Genomic DNA, 17,633 nt, shown 5'->3' with positions numbered 1-17,633 from the left:
TTGTATGAATCCAACTTAGTCATGGTCTATAATCTTTAAGGTTTTTCTGTAACCTCTCTGCTAATGTTTTATTCAATTTTTGCACACAAAAAAATCATTAGACAGAGCATCTATAGTTTTCTTTTTTTGCTTTATTGCTTCCTGGTTTATGTATTTGGATCTTGTTTTTGATTTCATAGGACTATGGTAGGATCTTTATTCCCCCTCTCTCATATCCCAATTATTGCAAAGAATTGATGACATATTAGGATTTACCTATAATCCCTTTTAAATACCCAACCTGGAATGTTCTCTCCTCTCCTCCATCCTTCAGTTTTACTCCTGTTTCATCTCCTCCCTGGAGTCCTTACAGAATACATTGATATCTCCCTTCTACATTAGGATATCATATACTATCAAGTTTTCTGTCTCACACCTACCCATCTTTTCCTAAATGATTACTAGTTCCCCAAAGGCTTTTTGCCAGTCCTTCTACCTCTATTGCACACTTTCTACTCCATCCTACTTTGAAACAAACTTTCCAATACTTTCTGTGTGGCTAACTTTAAATGCATGCAGGAAACTGGTTAATTAATATAAAAGTAAAGTCCTGTTGTGGTCAACTGTCATAAGAGACAAGAATATTTTTGTGAAACAAGTAGTCAACCTTTAATTGATTTGCTTTGAAAATTCAGATTTTTGCATGTTGTGTTTTCTTAGGTCAAATTTCCCCTGCATATCAAGGTGCAGCTTCCCTCATATTATTTGCTTCTGCATTCTGGGTAATACGTATTTGCAGCCCTTCACCCCAAATGACCCCATTTTATGTTCCAGATAACACTCCATAGTGGAAGGACTTGGAATCAGGAGTTGTGACCTTGGGCAAGTCACATTAAAATGTTTGGTCCACACCTGTGATTTCATCAACTCTGAAGCAGATCTGGAGCTCACCTAGCATAGTCTTACAGAGTTGTCACAGGTCAATAAGAGGTACAATGATTCGTCCAGGATCACAGAGCTAATAAGAATCTGACATAGGACTTGAACTCAGGTTTTCAACTCCAAGTCTGGGCCTCTCTCTGCTATGACATGTGGGATAAGTCACATAACCTGAGGATAATAATAATACTATATAATGAGACTATATGATTATATTATGTAATAATGTAATAATATCCTGATATCTACTTCCCAGGGTTATTGTGAGAATCAAAGATGATGCACTTGGTATTTATCAATGAATTTTATTCAAATTTAATTTTAAAATAAATTTATAATATTTATGGAACAAATTTAAAAGAAAATGTTCACTTAGATCACATTTTATTAAGTACCTACTATATGCCATGCTTTGTGCTAAGCATTTTATAAATACCATCTCATTTGAGCCTCACAACAACCCTTAGAGGGAAGTGTCATGGTTATGTCCATTTTACAGATGAGGAAACTGAGGCAGGGGTTAAGTGACTTGTCCAAGGTCACATGGTTAGAATCTAAAGCAAGATATTAACTCAGGTCTTTCTGACTCCAGGCCTTTCACTCTATCTACTGCACCACCTTGCTGCCATAGTAACAGGATTTTAAAGAGGATCCCTGGACCAGGTGGGACATCAGACCCCCCCCCCCAGGTGACCTTTAGGGCCCCATATGGTTCTTATATACTACCATACACAATTTCTTGGGGTCTGGGATCACCTTCCCTCTTTCCTTTGTGTCCCCCCTTGGCCCCAAAGGGTTCATGTTCTGGCAGACTTGTGTCTCCTTCCTCATTCTCTTCCCCATGCCAGTGAGAGTTATCCTTTGAGTCACATCGTTGACATGCATCAGTCCCGGCTGCAATGAAGCAAGAACAGACACAGAGTCTGGAAGACCGTAGTTTGATGGAGCATATCTATTTTATTCACTGAAGAGCTCTCCAAATAATCAGAATTCCATTGGCACCGAGGGTACTCCTGCCAGTAACATACGACTAATACAACACACTTGTTAATAACACTAACCATTTTAATTAAATTAAAAGCATCTGTGGAAGACAAACTCAGTTGATAGAAAATATAAAAATTTTTGCTGTACAAATTTTACATCACATTCAAAAAAGAAACAAACAGTCCATTTTTTAACCCTCTGAGACTCCATGTTTACACACATGGGTGAAATCTCAGAGGATGTAGCAGTATTACACCAGCTCCCCTTCTCCTCCCGCACCAGTTTCACATTTGTGTGCCCCCAAAAGTTAGCAAGAACTCAAGACAAAAATATAAGCCAACAGGGCTAGGCGCATCTTTAAATATCCCAAGAAACATCAGAAGCGCCGCCAAATGACTCCATTGCTTCATGCATGTTTCAGGAATGACTGTTGAGAAATCCAGTCTGTTATTGCCATTCGTAGAAGAAGTTAGAACCCACTAGAATTCAAACCACCATGTTGGACATCCAAGAAGAGAGTGCGCCACCCAGCATCAGGAGAGATGGGAAAGGGGTTGCTAGGAGACAGGAACTCCTTGGGGCTGGGAGGCTTTGCCTGGGATTAGGAAGTGACTCCTAAGGCCTTAAGGTTTGCTCCATCTCAAGCAAAGTTTGGATTTGGACCTTCCTTTCAAAAATAAATGGCTACGGACCAGTTCCCAAACAGGGTCCTACTCAGAGGTCTTTTCAGTCCATGGAGGACTCCAGGGTTTCGCCCTCAGATGGTTGCCATTAATTCACAGTATTCGTTATCTTTCATAGACAAAATGGGGAAACAGACACATGTAAGCAATTCAGATGGGATTCATTTTCACAGTCACCTTGAAAGACGAACAAAGAAGCGAATGGGGGTGAAATGCTTCAGGTGATTTCTTCACCTTTAAAAATTGAACCCTCTACCCCCCAAACACACACGCATGCACACACATGTACACACACACACACGCACACGCACACAGAAGCAGGCAGGGAAAGGAGAGGAGGCAAGTTCACATGCTTGCTGGTTCCATTCTTTACTAAATAGAAAAGAAATGAATTGGAAAAGGGGGTTAACCCCAGTCTGACTCAGTAATGGAGTCACTCAGTACCTAAGGGCTACTCTTGGCTGCCAAAGCAACACCAGTGTTTACATTCATTCTGGGAAATCCATCCCACTCACCCATGAGAGGAGAGGCACCAGGGCCAGTCTGAGGTTAGCGGTTCGGTTCTCTTGAGCCCAGTTCCCAGGCCCTGACCTTGACCCAGGCTCCCGAACCGCTCATTCATTATTGTGTACTTCTGCCCCACTTTTTCTTTTAGATGGACTTGTTAGTTCATTGGTGTAGGGAAGTCCCAGTGAGGAAACTTTCTACCATGCAGAATGGCATTTGCTCTTCAGAGAATTCCTTGGGGCAGAGGGAAGGGAAGGGCTAAAAGATTTGCTCGGGATCCCAAGGCCAGGATGGACTGTGGTATTGTTCTCTGTATCCCTAGTGCTTGCTTAGCACAGTGCCTGGCCCAAAGCAGGGGCTTCGCAAATGCTAGGTGACTCTGATCCCTTTCAAGAGGGATTTGAAACAAAGGATTAAGGCTTGAACCCAGATCTTTCTGACTGAAAGCCCCGCTCACTGTTCACTCCATCTTGTCCAGGGAGGTGCAAACCAGTCGCCTCTGGGGTGGAGGAGGATGCTTGAATGATATAAAGCCAAGGAATAGCCTGTGACTATATCAGACAGCAGATTGCGAGCCATCAGCACCCTGAAGGTCTGGAGAAAACCCTATTCCTTACACTGGAAAGGTTGGGGTGGGAGTGGGGGCCAGCCTGGAAAATTCCAACAGATTCAGATGCGCGCGCACACACACACACACACACACACACACACAGATGGACACGTATAACTAAATGCAACAGATAGAAGCAGCTCTGCCTTCTTCCTCTAGTGAGTACTGAGCTGGGGGTCTGGAGACCCAGCTTGGAGTTCCCATTAAGCCTAAAATAACTCATTCACGATCCTTTCCCTTCCCATGGTTTTGGTGTTCGTCCTCCCTAAAAACAAGGACTAGCTGGCCTCTGAGGGATGTTTTGGGTTGGCCATCGTATGACATGGATACTAAGATCAGGGGCAAAAGAAGGGAAGTGCTCAGAAAGAACTTCCTCTCTGCCAAGGTGCAAGGAGAGAGGGAGAGGGAGAGGGAGGGAGAGAGAGAGAGAGAGAGAGAGAGAGAGAGAGAGAGAGAGAGAGAGAGAGAGAGAGAGAGAGAGAGAGAGAGAGAGAGAGAGAGAGAGAGGGAGAGAGAGAGGGAGGGAGGGAGAGAGAGAGAGAGAGAGAGAGAGAAAGAGAGAGAGAGAGAGAGAGAGAGAGAGAGAGAGAGAGAGAGAGAGAGAGAGAGAGAGAGAGAGAGAGAGAGAGAGAGGGGAAGGCCAGCAGGATCACCCGCTTAGTGATCTGTCCTTAGCGGCCGATCTGGACCTGCAGGGGGTGACTCCCAAAGGAAGGGCCAGAATGGGGAGGTCTCATCTCCTCCCCCATTTCCAGAGGACTTCCTCCTTTCTCAGATACCTTGTAACCTTCACAGGTCTGGGAATAGGGTAGGAATCCCTCCTGGGAAGAGGGGATGATGTGTCACTGACGTGAACATTTATGAAGAAAGGTTTTAAGGAGCTTGTTCCTTATTTAGAGTCGGGGTTGAGGGGGGCAGGAGGTGATCCTTCAGGACTGATTGAGGAGATGTAGGTTAAAGATAGAGTGAGCACCAGGTCCTATTGGCAGGTGGTGAAGATGAAGAATAGGGGAAGAGGGATGAGCATGAGGAATAATCACTTCCCTCTCCTTCATTCTTTGGGAAGACCTTAAGACTTAACTGCTGGGGCAGTTGGGTGGCTCAGTGGATTGAGAGCCAGGTTTAGAGACAAAAGGTCCTGGGTTCAAATCTGGCCTCAGATACTTCCTAGCTGGGTGACCCTGGGCAAGTCACTTATCTCCTAGGTCTTCTGCCTTGGAACCAATACATAGCATTGGTTTTAAGACAGGGTTTAAAAGAAAAAGACTTAGCTGCCACAGGGACCAGAATGGCATGAGGCTGAGTTTGACCTCTTTATAGAGCCTCTGGAGCTCTTTTTGTATCAATAAAGAAAGGCACTATTCAGGATGCTGGCCTTAGTCAAGGTCTGGGATGGGGTCAAAGATTAGACCTCCTCAGGTCTTTTAAGCCAGGCCTTCCCCTTGATACCCTCCATTTTTTGAATCCCATTTTGGGTAGGGGGGTAGGGAGGCGGCCAAACTACAAGCGTTGTCTGTGTCTATTCTAAAACCCCAGTAATTGAGTCCAAATCCACCTGTGTAAGGACTACCATACTCTGGAATCAGAGGCCTAGGGTTCAAAGCCCACCCTAGATACTACTCATGTGACCTTGGGCAAGTCGTTCACCTTTCTAAGGGCCTCATCAGAAACATTTTCCAGGGGTGTGACCCTGGACAAGTCACTTAACCCTAATTGCCTAGTCCTTGGTACTCTTCTGTCTTAGAATGGATACTAAGACAGAGGATAAGAGTTTAACAACAACAAAAAGAAATAGAGGGTTAGATTAGATCAGGGGTTCTTCACCTGTGAACCCTCTAAAAGTTTATGGATAGATTTCAAAGGTCTATGAATTTTAAAAACTATTTTGATAATATATTTCAAGAGATTTGGTTTCTTTGTAATCTTCCATATTTTATTTTATTCATTTAAAAACATAATTCTGCTGGGGCAGCTAGGAAGCTCAGTGGATTAAGAGCCAGACCTAGAAGGTCCTGGGTTCAAATGCTGGCCTCAGACCCTTCCCAGCTGTGTGACTTTGGGCAAGTCACTTGACCCCCATTGCCTAGCCCTTATCATTCTTCTGCCTTGGAACCAATACACAGTATTGATTCTAAGTGGGAAGGTGAGGGTTTAAAACAAAAACGAAAACTTAATTTTGACAGATTCATCCTTTTGGGTCCACCCATGTCACCAGGCTTTTGCCCAATGGGTCCAGGACACAGCAAAGGTTAATAACCCTTTGATTAGTTGGACTCTGTGAAGTCAAAATCTTGGGTGCTAGGATCTCTCCCTCTTTCTCAACTGGATTCAAATCCACATATACTGCCATGTTCCAGGGTCTTGGCTTCTCTCTTCCTCTCTCCTCTGAGATCTAATACTCCTCTGAGGCACCTCTTCTCTAGGGCTGATTTGCCCATCTACCCTTGGGTGCTTTTCAAACAATGTGATAGGACTCTCTATCCTTAGCCATTCTTAGTGGAATGACACCCGTGACAATTAGCAACTCTTAAGCTGGGCTGTGCCCAAATAGAATACAGCTGAAATCTAGAAGAGTGTAAGCTCCTTGAGGGTAGGCACTTGTTTGGGGTTTTGCATCTCAGAATCTAGCACATAGTAGGTCTTTAATAAATGCCTTGTTGAATGAATTTAAAAAGCCCCTGTCGAGAGGTACTTGTCTTCTTATTAGAACATAAACTTCTCAAGAGAAGGGGTTGTTTCATTCTTTGTATTGTACTTATACCTCTATTGCCCAGAACATAGTAGTGCTTAATAAATACCAATCAAAAAAGGCTAAAAGGGGATACTGAGGCAAAATCAGTGGCTGTGTTTTGGAGGAAGGGGAGAAGGGATACATGAGACTCTACTGCTCCTGGTGACTCTATTCTCTTTATTCCTCATCTCCACTAGTTACCTCTGCCCTCAGCTGGGCCAAGGACCTCTAGTGCTCACTTTTGTTCTATTTCCTACTTCCCCAATCAGGCAGAATGCAGGAAGCCAGCTCCACCTTCCTACACCTTCCTGACAACTCCAGGAAACAACTACAGACACATACTGAGGAGGGTGGCAGCAGCAGACAGAGCTCAGTACTGTACCTGCTTCCCCACAGCTCCTGTAATCTAATCTGGAGGGAATTCCTGGGGAGAGGGTGAGAAAAACTGGCTTGGGCATTCTCTTCCAGCTCAGTGCTGATCTGGATCCCTGAATGGGAAACCACTGATCTGGATCCCTGAATGGAAAGCCAGCAGAATGAAGGATCATAGGATCATAGATGTGAACTGAAAAGTTCCACATCTAGTGAAACACCCTCATTCTACAGATGGAGAAACTGAGTCTCAGGGAGGGGAAATAACTTGTCCACATTTCCCATGTCAGGACTCAAACAACAGACCTAGAGCTGGAAGGAGACTCAGAAGCCATCTGGCCTAACCTCCTCAGTTTACAGGTAAGGAAACTGAGGCTTCGAGAAAGTAGATTGCCCAAGGTCACATAGCTAGGAAAGATCAGAGATAGGATTAGAACTCAGGTCTTCTAGTTTTAGATACCATCTTTTCCATTGTATTTTGCTGTTCTATATGTCTCAAGGATCTTCCCTATTAAGGGCCAGTTTCCATAGTTCATGGAAGGCAGCAAGTGGTAAGGTTAGGGTCCAAGTAATAGAGGCCGAGTTGGAATTCCAGAATGTCTGGGCCAGAAGGACCTCAGAGACCATCTAGTTCACCAAACCATAACCAAAAAGGCTCCCCTCTATAATGTACCTGACAAATGGTTGCCCAGCAGACTTTGCTTGGAGGACGTTTCCTCCCCTTCCTCCCAAGAAATCCAATCTTTCTTTGCTTCACCCCCTCCTGGCCACCCACCTCAGAGCCCTTCTAGCTATTCCATCTGTCCCAGCTTGGGTAGCCTGATGGATTTCAGGGATTCCCTTTCATCCGACACTACCATTCAGGTCAGCTAAACATTCATGTTGTAGACACTTGGGTCACTTTTATTATTATCTGTAAAAAAAAAAACCAATACCCCACGTTCATTCAATAGAAATGTTCCATGTAAACTCATTGTCTGTCTGGATTTGATACACACATATGCACGTATAATCTACACATATACATACGTGAACATATATGTCTTTATACACATGTATATACTATGTATATAAATAGACACATATCTGTGTATACCCACAGACACACATACACTGGGCGAAGGTCTCGATTCAGGAGACAAATGTATGTGTGGGCAAACATTCGGACACGATGACAGATCGATGGGCTCCTGGTTGGCTGGATTCTAAGAAGGTGGCTGACGTTTTGCAGAGTTGAGTTCTTTTTTGGGGTGGGGGACAGAGATAAGAGGGGAGAACAACAAACCCACAAAAGATAATAAAAATCAACAGCAGTGAGAATCATTGCACACCAGGCTAAATCTTTGGGTTACTGGACTCCGGGATGCCCATGCCAAACCTTTCAAACCGGGACACAACTTTGCTACTGTTAATGCTGAAAAAAGGAAGAGAAACACGTTTTAGCCCCTTGGGATTTCCTGCTGGAGTCACTAAACCTTTAAAACAGGTGAGGGATGGGGTGGGTTTATCTCTATTGGCTCTATGGTCTGACAAAGAACCCAGGCATCCAACCAAAGGGTCAGAAGGATTTCACCAGAAACAAGGCCAGGGCGTCTTTCTACCACTTCCACTTGATGGAGAAGGAAGGCGAGCCGCCATTTTGATTTTATGGGCATTGGTCTTGGCGGACCAGAAGATGTCCCTCATGTTTTGGGTGTAGGGGGAACAGAGGGGGATGAGGAAGTAGAGTGAAGGACGGAGTCTCATGACAAAAAAAGACTCGATGCAAACTGCTTCAGGTATCTGGACAAGAAGAAGAAGCCTAAGAGTCAGAAAGCCCAGATTCCAGTCTCAACTCAGTGATTTACTCTGTGCGTGTGTGTGTGTGTGTGTGTGTGTGTGTGTGTGTGTGGCCCTGGGTGAGTCATTTAAACCTCCCTTAAGTCTCCAGAGTCCCAGCCATAAGATGAGGATAACAATACCCTCAGGATCAAGCGAGATGATACTTGTAAAGTGCTTCACAAATCTTAAAGCACCATATTTTTGAGTAGAGAACCACAAAGGGTCATTTTTATGAAAATAATGGCTTTATTATCTCCTTTTGGGTTGGAGAGGTGGGTGGCTGTGGCCACAGAATGTTGCATACAGTCCCTATGAGTTGGCTTTACTAAATCGTCTATTTTTTTTCCTGTTACAACAGAAGGCTGGCTTTGCAGGGATATGAGGAAGTGAGGCATATCTGGGAATAATTCATATATAAAAACAAAAGGCACAGAGACATCTTTTTAGGAAAAAATACTGTGTTGTTTTTTTAAATGACTTTCCAAAAGTAATAGCAAACTCAGAGACACAAGCAAGATGGCTGCAGATGTCCTGCTTCACATCAGGGAATTCTTGTGGTCCTAATTCACAGCACACTACAACCCTGAGCTTGCATTGGAGTCACATACAATAACTACGGTTTGGGAGGGATCTCTGAGATCATCTCTCCTATTGCCTTCATTTTTACAGATGGGGTAACTGAGGCTCTGAGAAGAAACTGACTTCCACAAGGACACGTAGGGAGTCAGGAACTGAGAAAGGGTCAGAACTCAGGATCTCTGACTCCTAATCCAATCTGTTTTGCCACTGCAACACACACCCTCTCATTTTCCTATATTAAAAGGAGTTTGCATTAACTGTGAGGACCCCATATTGTTCCTGTAGATATGAGATGACCCTAAGCTTGTGAGACAAGCAAACTTAAGGATAGCTCTTGTGACATCCACCATTCATCCACCATTTTTTAAACCTTACTCTCTGTCTTAGAAACAATACTGAGTATCCATTCCAAAGCAGAAGAGTGGCAAGGGCTAGGCAATTGGGGTTAAGTGACTTGCCCAAGATCATACATCTAGGAAGTATTTGAGGCCAGGTTAGAACCCAGGAGCTCCCATTTCCAGGCTCGTCATCCAAGGAACAGAAGCAGCAACTGTGGGAGATTTTTTTTCCCCCCATGGAGTGGAGTCTCCACAGTCCTATGATCAGGAAGACTTCGCCCTGGAGTGGTCAAAGTCTTCCTGATCATAGGACCATGGATTTAAGGCTGGAGTCTGTGAACTATTTTTTAACAATTTTGATCACTGCATTTCAGTAGAATTGGTTTCCTTTGTAATCCTATAATTTTATTTTAAGCATTTGAAAAGAGCCCCTGAGAATGGGTCCAGAGGCTTCACCAGACTGCTGCCCAATGTGTCTAGAATACAAACAAGGTTAAGAACCCTGATTTAAGGGGAGCCTTTAGAGACCCCGATGGGTTAAGTGCTTGGTCTAAGGTCACATGGGCAGTCGGGGCAGAGATGGCATTTGGACCCACTAAGTCCAGAACGGGCACTCTTGCAACTGTGTCCCTTGGGCGAAAGGGCTGGAAATCTTTCTCAGATCCATTTCTAGGTTCTTGCTACAACTTTGCTGCTTGTAGGGCAGACGGCAAACATCCCTCATCCCTACGCCATGGGCTCCAGCCTTCTGCCTTGGTAAGAGGGGAATAGTGAGAAAGAATGGCCTCTAACCCAGCAGGTACATCAAGGAGAGTCTCCAAAGCTGATCAAAGTGCATTGTGGGGGGAAATAAACACAGGCAGCCAGATCCAACAGTTAGTGAAGGAGTTATTTCCCAAAAAGTAGTGTGTTATACAAGCAAAAAGAAAAAAAAATCCCAAACCAACAAAAACAACAACAAAAAAACAGGAAGGAGATTTTTGTTTTAAAAAATACTTTTGGAGAAAAGGATTCGGCGAGGCGGAGGTTGCTTCCCCCTGGTTAATGCAAAAAATCCAGGTTGGCATTTTAGTCAGCAGAGGCAACTGTTTGGAGTTGAGAAGTCGATTAGGAGAGAGGGGGGAAAGCCGAGGACACATGCAAGGCAGCCCCAGGAGCTACAACCTAGAAAAGGAAACAGACAGACAAAAACAGCAAATAGACACAGACACAAACAAACACACCATCAGAGAGTTAGCTGTCAGGGGAAAAGAGTGGAAGCAAGCATTGAGCAGTGTTAGCTTGGAGCTCCCCGGGACCCTAGCAACGATGATGGTGGCTGTGTGTCTGAGACCCCTTCAAGCCAGGGACCCCCTACACTTGAGATTATTGCCCCCAATAGAATACAGCCTCCCTGGGGACAGGGAGTGGTTTGGTTTTGTCTCTGTATTCCTTTCAGTCATGTCTGACTTTTTTTTTTAACCCTTACCTTCCATCTTAGTATTTATTCTAAAACAGAAGAGCAGCAAGGGCTAGGCAGTCAGGGTTAAGTGACTTGCCCAGGGTCACACAGATAGGAATTGTCTGAGATCATATTTGAAGCCAGGTTCTCGCACCTCCAGACCTGGTGCTCTAGCCACTGTGTTACCGACCTAGCTGCCCCCATTGTCTGACTCTTCAAGATACCATTCAGGGTTTTCTTGGCAAAGATACTAGAATATTTTTATAGAAGAATTTTACCAGAATTTTATAGAAGAAATTTACCATTTCTTTCTCTAGCTCATTTTACAGTTGAAGAAACTGTAATGCAATGGACAAAGATGGCATCAAGCTATTAAAGCACACTTCTGAAAATAATGGATAAAGTGATATATTTAACTGATATATCAGTCATAATCACTATTACGTACGTGGAATTGTGCAATCACTGTGGGGGTTGTTTTGGGGGGAAGTGTTTATGGTGTCTAAAACTGCTGATACTATTAAAGAATAAATATGCAGATTGCTTTAAATGAATAAAAAGCAGGATTAAATGATTAGGGTCATAGAGCTAGTAAGTTTCTGAAGCTGAATTTGAACTCAGGTCCTCCTGACACCAGGGATTCCTAGCATTTGGCACGTGGTAAGTGGTAATAAATATTTGTTGAATTACATTGAAAGTGTACAGTATTATTACAAAAGACACTTACCTCCACCCCAAAAGAAACCCAAATATTCTCTGAGCTGAGGATGGAGAAGTTAATATCAGCTGATCTAAGGAACCCCAACCAGGATGACCAATAGGTTAAAAAAAAACTCTCAACCAAAAAAAGATTTTTTTTTAAACTCAGTTTCTGTCTTAGTACCAATTCTAAGACAGAAGAGCAGCAAGGGCTGGGCAAGCGAGGTGAAATGACTTGCCCAGGAAGTATCCGAGGCCACATTGGAACCCAAGTCTTCCTGACTCCAGGTCCGACGTTCTATCCACCATGCTACCCAGCCATCCCTCAAAGAAAACTTTTTAATGCTGACCTATAATTCAAGGTGCTTCAAAACCCCACAGCCTGACACACTTCAGCTCTTTCTTATCCCATTTTGGAGAATTAAACAAGCTCCTGGATGCCCCTGAGATCACGCCTGACCTACCCCAGTGAGCCTTCAGGGTGTGTTGGTCCTGACTCAGAGGGCTTAGAGCTGAAGGGATCTCAGAGCTTGGCTGGTCCGTGGCCCAAACTCTAGTTGGCCATCAGCTCCACTGGGCGTGCCACAAAGTTTGACGTATTATGTCATGGCAGATAACAGAAAATTTAGAAATCATTTCATTTACTCTAAATGCAACTCATGCAGCACACGTGATAGGTTTAGCTCAAATATTTGCACAAATAAACAAGAAGTGCTAAGCCTTGATCTTGCAAAGAATTTGACCCCCCAAAATGAGCTTCTTTTGCTGAGAGGAACCTTCTTGGGCTCTCCCAGACTTGGCCCAACTCCTCCTAACAAAGAATAGAGGACCATAAACTAAATTTGGGGAACCACAGGATTAATCCTCATCCTCCTAAAGAGGGGAAACCGAGGCCCCAAGAGGAGATGGCTTTTCCAAATCACAAAGGAAGTGAGTAGTAGAGAGGGGACTTGAAATCTAGTGGTTTTGTTTTTGTTTTTCTATTGTATTATTTTTTTAAAAACTACTGTTTTGTTTTTGTTTTCCTACTATATTATTTTAAAACTATTATAAAAAGATAAATATATAAGAAAATAAAAATTATTAAAACATTTAAAAATACTATAAGAAAAGTTTTCTACTGTATTGCAATCAAAAATTAAATTTAAAATACAAAACAGAGGGAGCTGAATTCAAATCCTACCTTGAATACTAATTAGCTGTGTAGCCCTGGGCAAGTCCCTCATCCTCTTTAAGCTCACTTTCTCATCTGTAAAATGGGGATAATAGGATCCCTAGGATGCAGGTGAAACACCCTGGAAACCTTAAAATGCTCTGTGGGTTTTTGCTGCTGGCATTATTTACTAGCTGTGGGACCTTGGATGAGTTCATGAATGTTTCTGATGTCCTGTTAATTAATTAACTGCTAATAAATTAATTAATATGTTAATTAACATCGTACCACTCATCTCGGGTAAATGGACTGCTGTAAGCAAATGTCAAGGAGAAACAACAGAAATGGGAACTGTGGGCAGTGTGACCTGGGCAGTGAAAGGTAGAAAGGAGGAGCAGCTGCTCTGTTGGCAGAGACCCAGCAATGCCACAGATTTGGCTCTCCCCCAAGAGCCTTTATTAGTCACCTATTTTGGAAAGCAGTTTAAAATTAAAAAAAAAAAAAACCTTGACAATACTAGCTGAGGTCATAGTTCCTCGTACAAGTTTTAACCTCATTATTGCCCACCAGCATTCATAAATATGCAACATTACTCTAGGTTCAGAGCCCATAGGCAGGGGAGAGGAAGGAGACCACTGTTGTTGGGGATTCTGGTATATCTAGAGCTGGAAGGAACCTTAGGGGTCACTTTGTGGGCTACTGTCCCATTTTACAGATGAGGAAACTGAGGCAGTACTATGACTTGCCCAAGATTCTATAGCTGGTCAGTGTCAGAGGCAGGATTTGATCTCGGGTCCCCTGACTCCTCTAGAATTGTGTACTTTCCCCCTGTACTATGCTGTTGGAAGACAATATAAAGAGAAAAGATGCCCTTTCCTATCCCTGCCACTACCACTTGGTCCTGAATGGAACCCCTTCTCCTCAGGCAAATGCTCATCCCAGTCTGGCCCCCATGGCTTCCTACAGTGTCACCAGGGCTTGGAATTTAATTACCAATTAATTACAAAAGTAAATTTACTCCCATATCAAGAATCCCAGAGGGATTCAACAGATCTAAAATCAGAGGGTTTGGGTTCAAATCCTGCCTTTGATATTTACTACCCAGAAGACAAAACCCATAGGCGCTCTCAGTCTCAAAATGAGGGGGCTAGATGTGATCACCTCTGAAGTCCCTTCTGGCCTGGATGCTCTATGACCCTACTGACACTGGAGATACCTTGAATGTTTCCCTTTCTAGGGAATCTAACATTTGGCCCTGTGGCTGGCACATAGTAGGCATTTAACAACTACTGATTGACTGCTTAGGAAAAAAACAGTCCTATTCCCATGGAATTCTATTGAACTAAAATTAAACAAAAAAACTGGTGAGTGAGCTACGTGGCTCAGAGGATAGAGTTCTAAGGCTGGAGTTAAGGGGACCTGGGTTCAAGTCTAGCTTCAGATATTTCTTTGCTGTGTAACCTTGGGCAAGTCACTTAATCCCAATTGCCTAGCCCCTGCCACTCTTCTGTCTACTAAGACAGAAGTTGTAAAGGCTAAAAAAATACTTGGCCCAGAGAGCCATATTTTTAAAAAATCCTCAACAACAACAACAAATAAATCTCTTTTGCTCCCTCCCATGACAGGAGCAGGACAGGAAAACAGGCAGAATTGGCTTGTTTTCTCTTCTACCTTTCAATTTGACCACCATTTTGGAGAAAGGACATAACTAGGTAAAGTTTCCAAAAGGCAAGAAAATCAGATTAAGCCGTCGTCCCAAAGGGAATCAATCGGGCATTATTGGCACCAAAAGTTTGATGGATGAGATCAGAGCCAAGAGGAGAGCCAAAGCCCAGTGTATCTGAGGAGAGCAGGGCTTCACAGACAAAGGCAATTGGGCTTTCTTGGAGAGACGCCCCCAACAAAGGCAGAAATAAAATCCAGGACCCAGAGAAAAGCACCGTCTTTCAGCCAAGGGGGAACTTTAATGATGAACCAATGATGGGGAGGCTTCTAACCACTGCCAAAGCTCAACGGGAAAGGCGCTTGAGGGAGAGGGAGCCTTGCATTTGGGCAGCACAAACACTGGAGGGCTCTTGGGCCATGCAGAAGGACCCTTGTCTTTCAGTAGTCAGCTAAGCCTAGGATGTGGTGACGTCTCAGTTCAGGCTGGGCAAAGGCATCTTATGGATAAACCACCCTGAAGGGGGCCTGAAAGGAGCTAACATTTCCTGCTGGCCATTCAATGTCACCTTGTCTTTGGTCTCCTAAGGGTCCTCTACCCAAAGTGGAAAGATAAGAGAAAACTGGAAAGCAGGGATTTCACTGGCTGGAGGCATTTCCATTGTGGAAATTCCCTTCTCTGATACAGCTCAGCCACTCCTCAGTAAATTCATTCACTGGGATTGCTGAGAGTTTAAGTGACTCATCCAGAGTCACAAAGAAAAATTATCATCGTAATCACTGGCTTTTATGTAGTGCTTATTTGTTCACTCAATGTCCTAGTCATTTTGTGTCAAATCAAATGAATTTGAACTCAGGTTTTTTCCCAATTTTCCGAGGCTGGCCCTCTGTCAGTTACACTATACTGCCCTTCCCCTTTAGCCAATGGAATAATAATTACCTCCTGTATTTGGAGGAAGGGAGAATAGTTCTAAGGATTTCCAACTTTGGGGGAAAGGAAGTGGAGGGGGCGTAGGCCAACCAGATCATTCTAGCTAATAATTCTAGCTTTTTGACTACTGGAGGGACTAGAGAATTCGTAGAGAATTAAGAGAGCATCAATCCCTCGATTTGCCAATTCACACTTTAAAAATATTTTGTTGCATGAGAGTAAAAAATAGAATTATGAGTCAGGGACTAGAGGAGGGAGCGGAGGAAGAAAGGATTCAGGACATTTGATGGGCATATCAGCACAATGATGAGAAACAGGCATCCGACAGTTCACACACTATTCCTCCAAGAGGGGACGGAAGGTCCCTTTAAAGTCTGGGTGGTAGTAGCGCCCTTTGGAGTAGCGATTCCGCCAGCGTCTGGGGCCGAGCCGTGCCACCATATTGAGGTTTGGAGAGGTGTGGAATGCCATCCAGTACAGTCAGGAGCCAACAGGACGGAGGGTTGAGATGAGAACAAGGTGAAGAAAAGACACAATAGGAAATGAAGGTAGGGAAAGAGGAGATGCGACAGACCCGGTAAAAGGAGAAATTCACCCCAGGACAGACACCAATGGAAAAGAGAAGAGAAAATGAGAATTAGAAGCTGAGCTCAGGAAAGCAGGAATCATGACCAGAAAGGTGCTGGTACCCAACCAGAAGCAGATATATTGGCATTTGTTTCCCAGGTCCATGAAAACATCCCCTTTTAGAATCACTTCACATAATATCAGAGGTGGAAAGGACCTAAAGGGTCATAAGGCATCCTAGATCTAGAGCTAGAAGGATCCGCCATTGAGTACAATCCCCATCATTTTACAGGGAAGGAAATTAGGGTCCAAGAGGTCAAATAAAGTGTTCAAAGTCACAGAGATATCTTTGGTCTGAGAGTCACTTATAACACATTGGTGTCCTGGTCAAGAGGAGCCGCCATTTTGTATTAGTGGATGGAGGTTCCACCCTGGAAATTCCCTACAGTAATACAGGATGATTTCTGCTCTATTCAAACTGCTTTGTGGGGTAGTCTTACTACTTTCAACCAACAGAAGTTAAAAGTATTCTTTAAAATATCATAACTAGAGGGAAACCAGGTGGCTCAGTTGTTGAGACAGGCCTTTTTGTTGTTGTTGTTGTTTTAAGAAATAAGAATTTATTAATCATAGAGATGGGAGATTTGGGGTCCACTCCATCAGATCAGTCTGGCACCTTTTCTACAACTCTGGAGTTCCATAGACTAGTGGCATTAAACCCAAATAGAAATGATCCTTGTAGGCTACATGTTGACTTAGAAAACCACAAATGGACACTATCTATTTTGTGTTGTATTTTTTCTACATTTTGTTCAACATTTCTCAATTACATTTCAGGGTTGTCTTGAGTTGGACATCTCTGGTCTAGAGGTTAAGAGACTTGCCCAGGGTCTTACAGTTGGGATGTTTCAGAGGTAGGGACAGAACCTAGATCCTTTAGGCTGCAAGGCTGATAAGCTCTTCATTCAACCATGTTGTGTCTCTCCTCTGTAATATGAGGGGATTGGATTAGATGACCCCCATCCCAAGTTCTCTTCTAGCTCTACATCAAAGGTTTTCAAGTTAAGACTTCACTGATCCAGACTGATCTTCCCTCCAGGGAGGTTCCAAGTAGGAGGGTCAACTTCATCCCTTTCCAAAGCTGAATGCACCAATACCACAGGAGCATCTCAGAAATGCAGCTCTAGATTTGGGTATGACTATTCTCCTTGGCACCAACTGGGGGCTGCCATTTTAGCTCTGAGTGTTTCCATCCCAGGAATGCCAATATATCTTTGACAAATGGAAATGTCCCAAAACATGAGTCTATATTTGAACAAATGATAACAGACAGTTTCAAGAGGGATACACTTGGAAACAATATATTCTAAGCTCATGGCCTGAAACTGGGGCATCACATTGGCCAATACATGTGTGATTCAGAAAGACCAAGTTAGGGATCTAATCCCTAAAAGAATGGGTTGGACTAATTGATCTTTAAAATCTATTTCTGTTCTAAACCCTACAATGCACTGTATAAATGTGGGTACATATGGATAGTGAATGTCCTCAAAATTTTTGTGGAGTCTTAAACTTTACTTGTTTTGGGGGAGGGCTTTAATCACTTTAAAGACTTTTGGGGCACCTTGAATATA

At 43.5% G+C, this 17,633-nt stretch overlaps 1 protein-coding gene across 6 annotated transcripts in view; it reads right to left on the bottom strand.

Moving 5' to 3' along the window:
* Positions 1–1,855: 1,855 nt before the first annotated feature.
* Positions 1,856–17,633, bottom strand: part of KSR1 (kinase suppressor of ras 1) — a 247,528-nt gene continuing 231,750 nt past the window's right edge. For 3 of the 6 annotated variants that reach the window (XM_007485577.3, XM_056819497.1, XM_056819499.1), the window contains one exon: positions 1,856–8,222. In XM_007485577.3, coding sequence (XP_007485639.1) covers positions 8,144–8,222 — 79 coding nt within the window. In that variant the 3' untranslated portion in view covers positions 1,856–8,143. Of the gene's footprint in view, positions 15,851–17,633 lie in introns of all 6 variants that reach the window. The other 3 variants (XM_007485583.3, XM_056819498.1, XM_056819500.1) reach the window with 2 other exon arrangements.

Source organism: Monodelphis domestica, chromosome 2, assembly GCF_027887165.1.
Source record: "Monodelphis domestica isolate mMonDom1 chromosome 2, mMonDom1.pri, whole genome shotgun sequence".
Classification (NCBI taxonomy): Eukaryota; Metazoa; Chordata; class Mammalia; order Didelphimorphia; family Didelphidae; genus Monodelphis; species Monodelphis domestica.
Note: the sequence above shows the minus strand (reverse complement) of the source record. Positions and strands in the feature narration are given on the sequence as shown.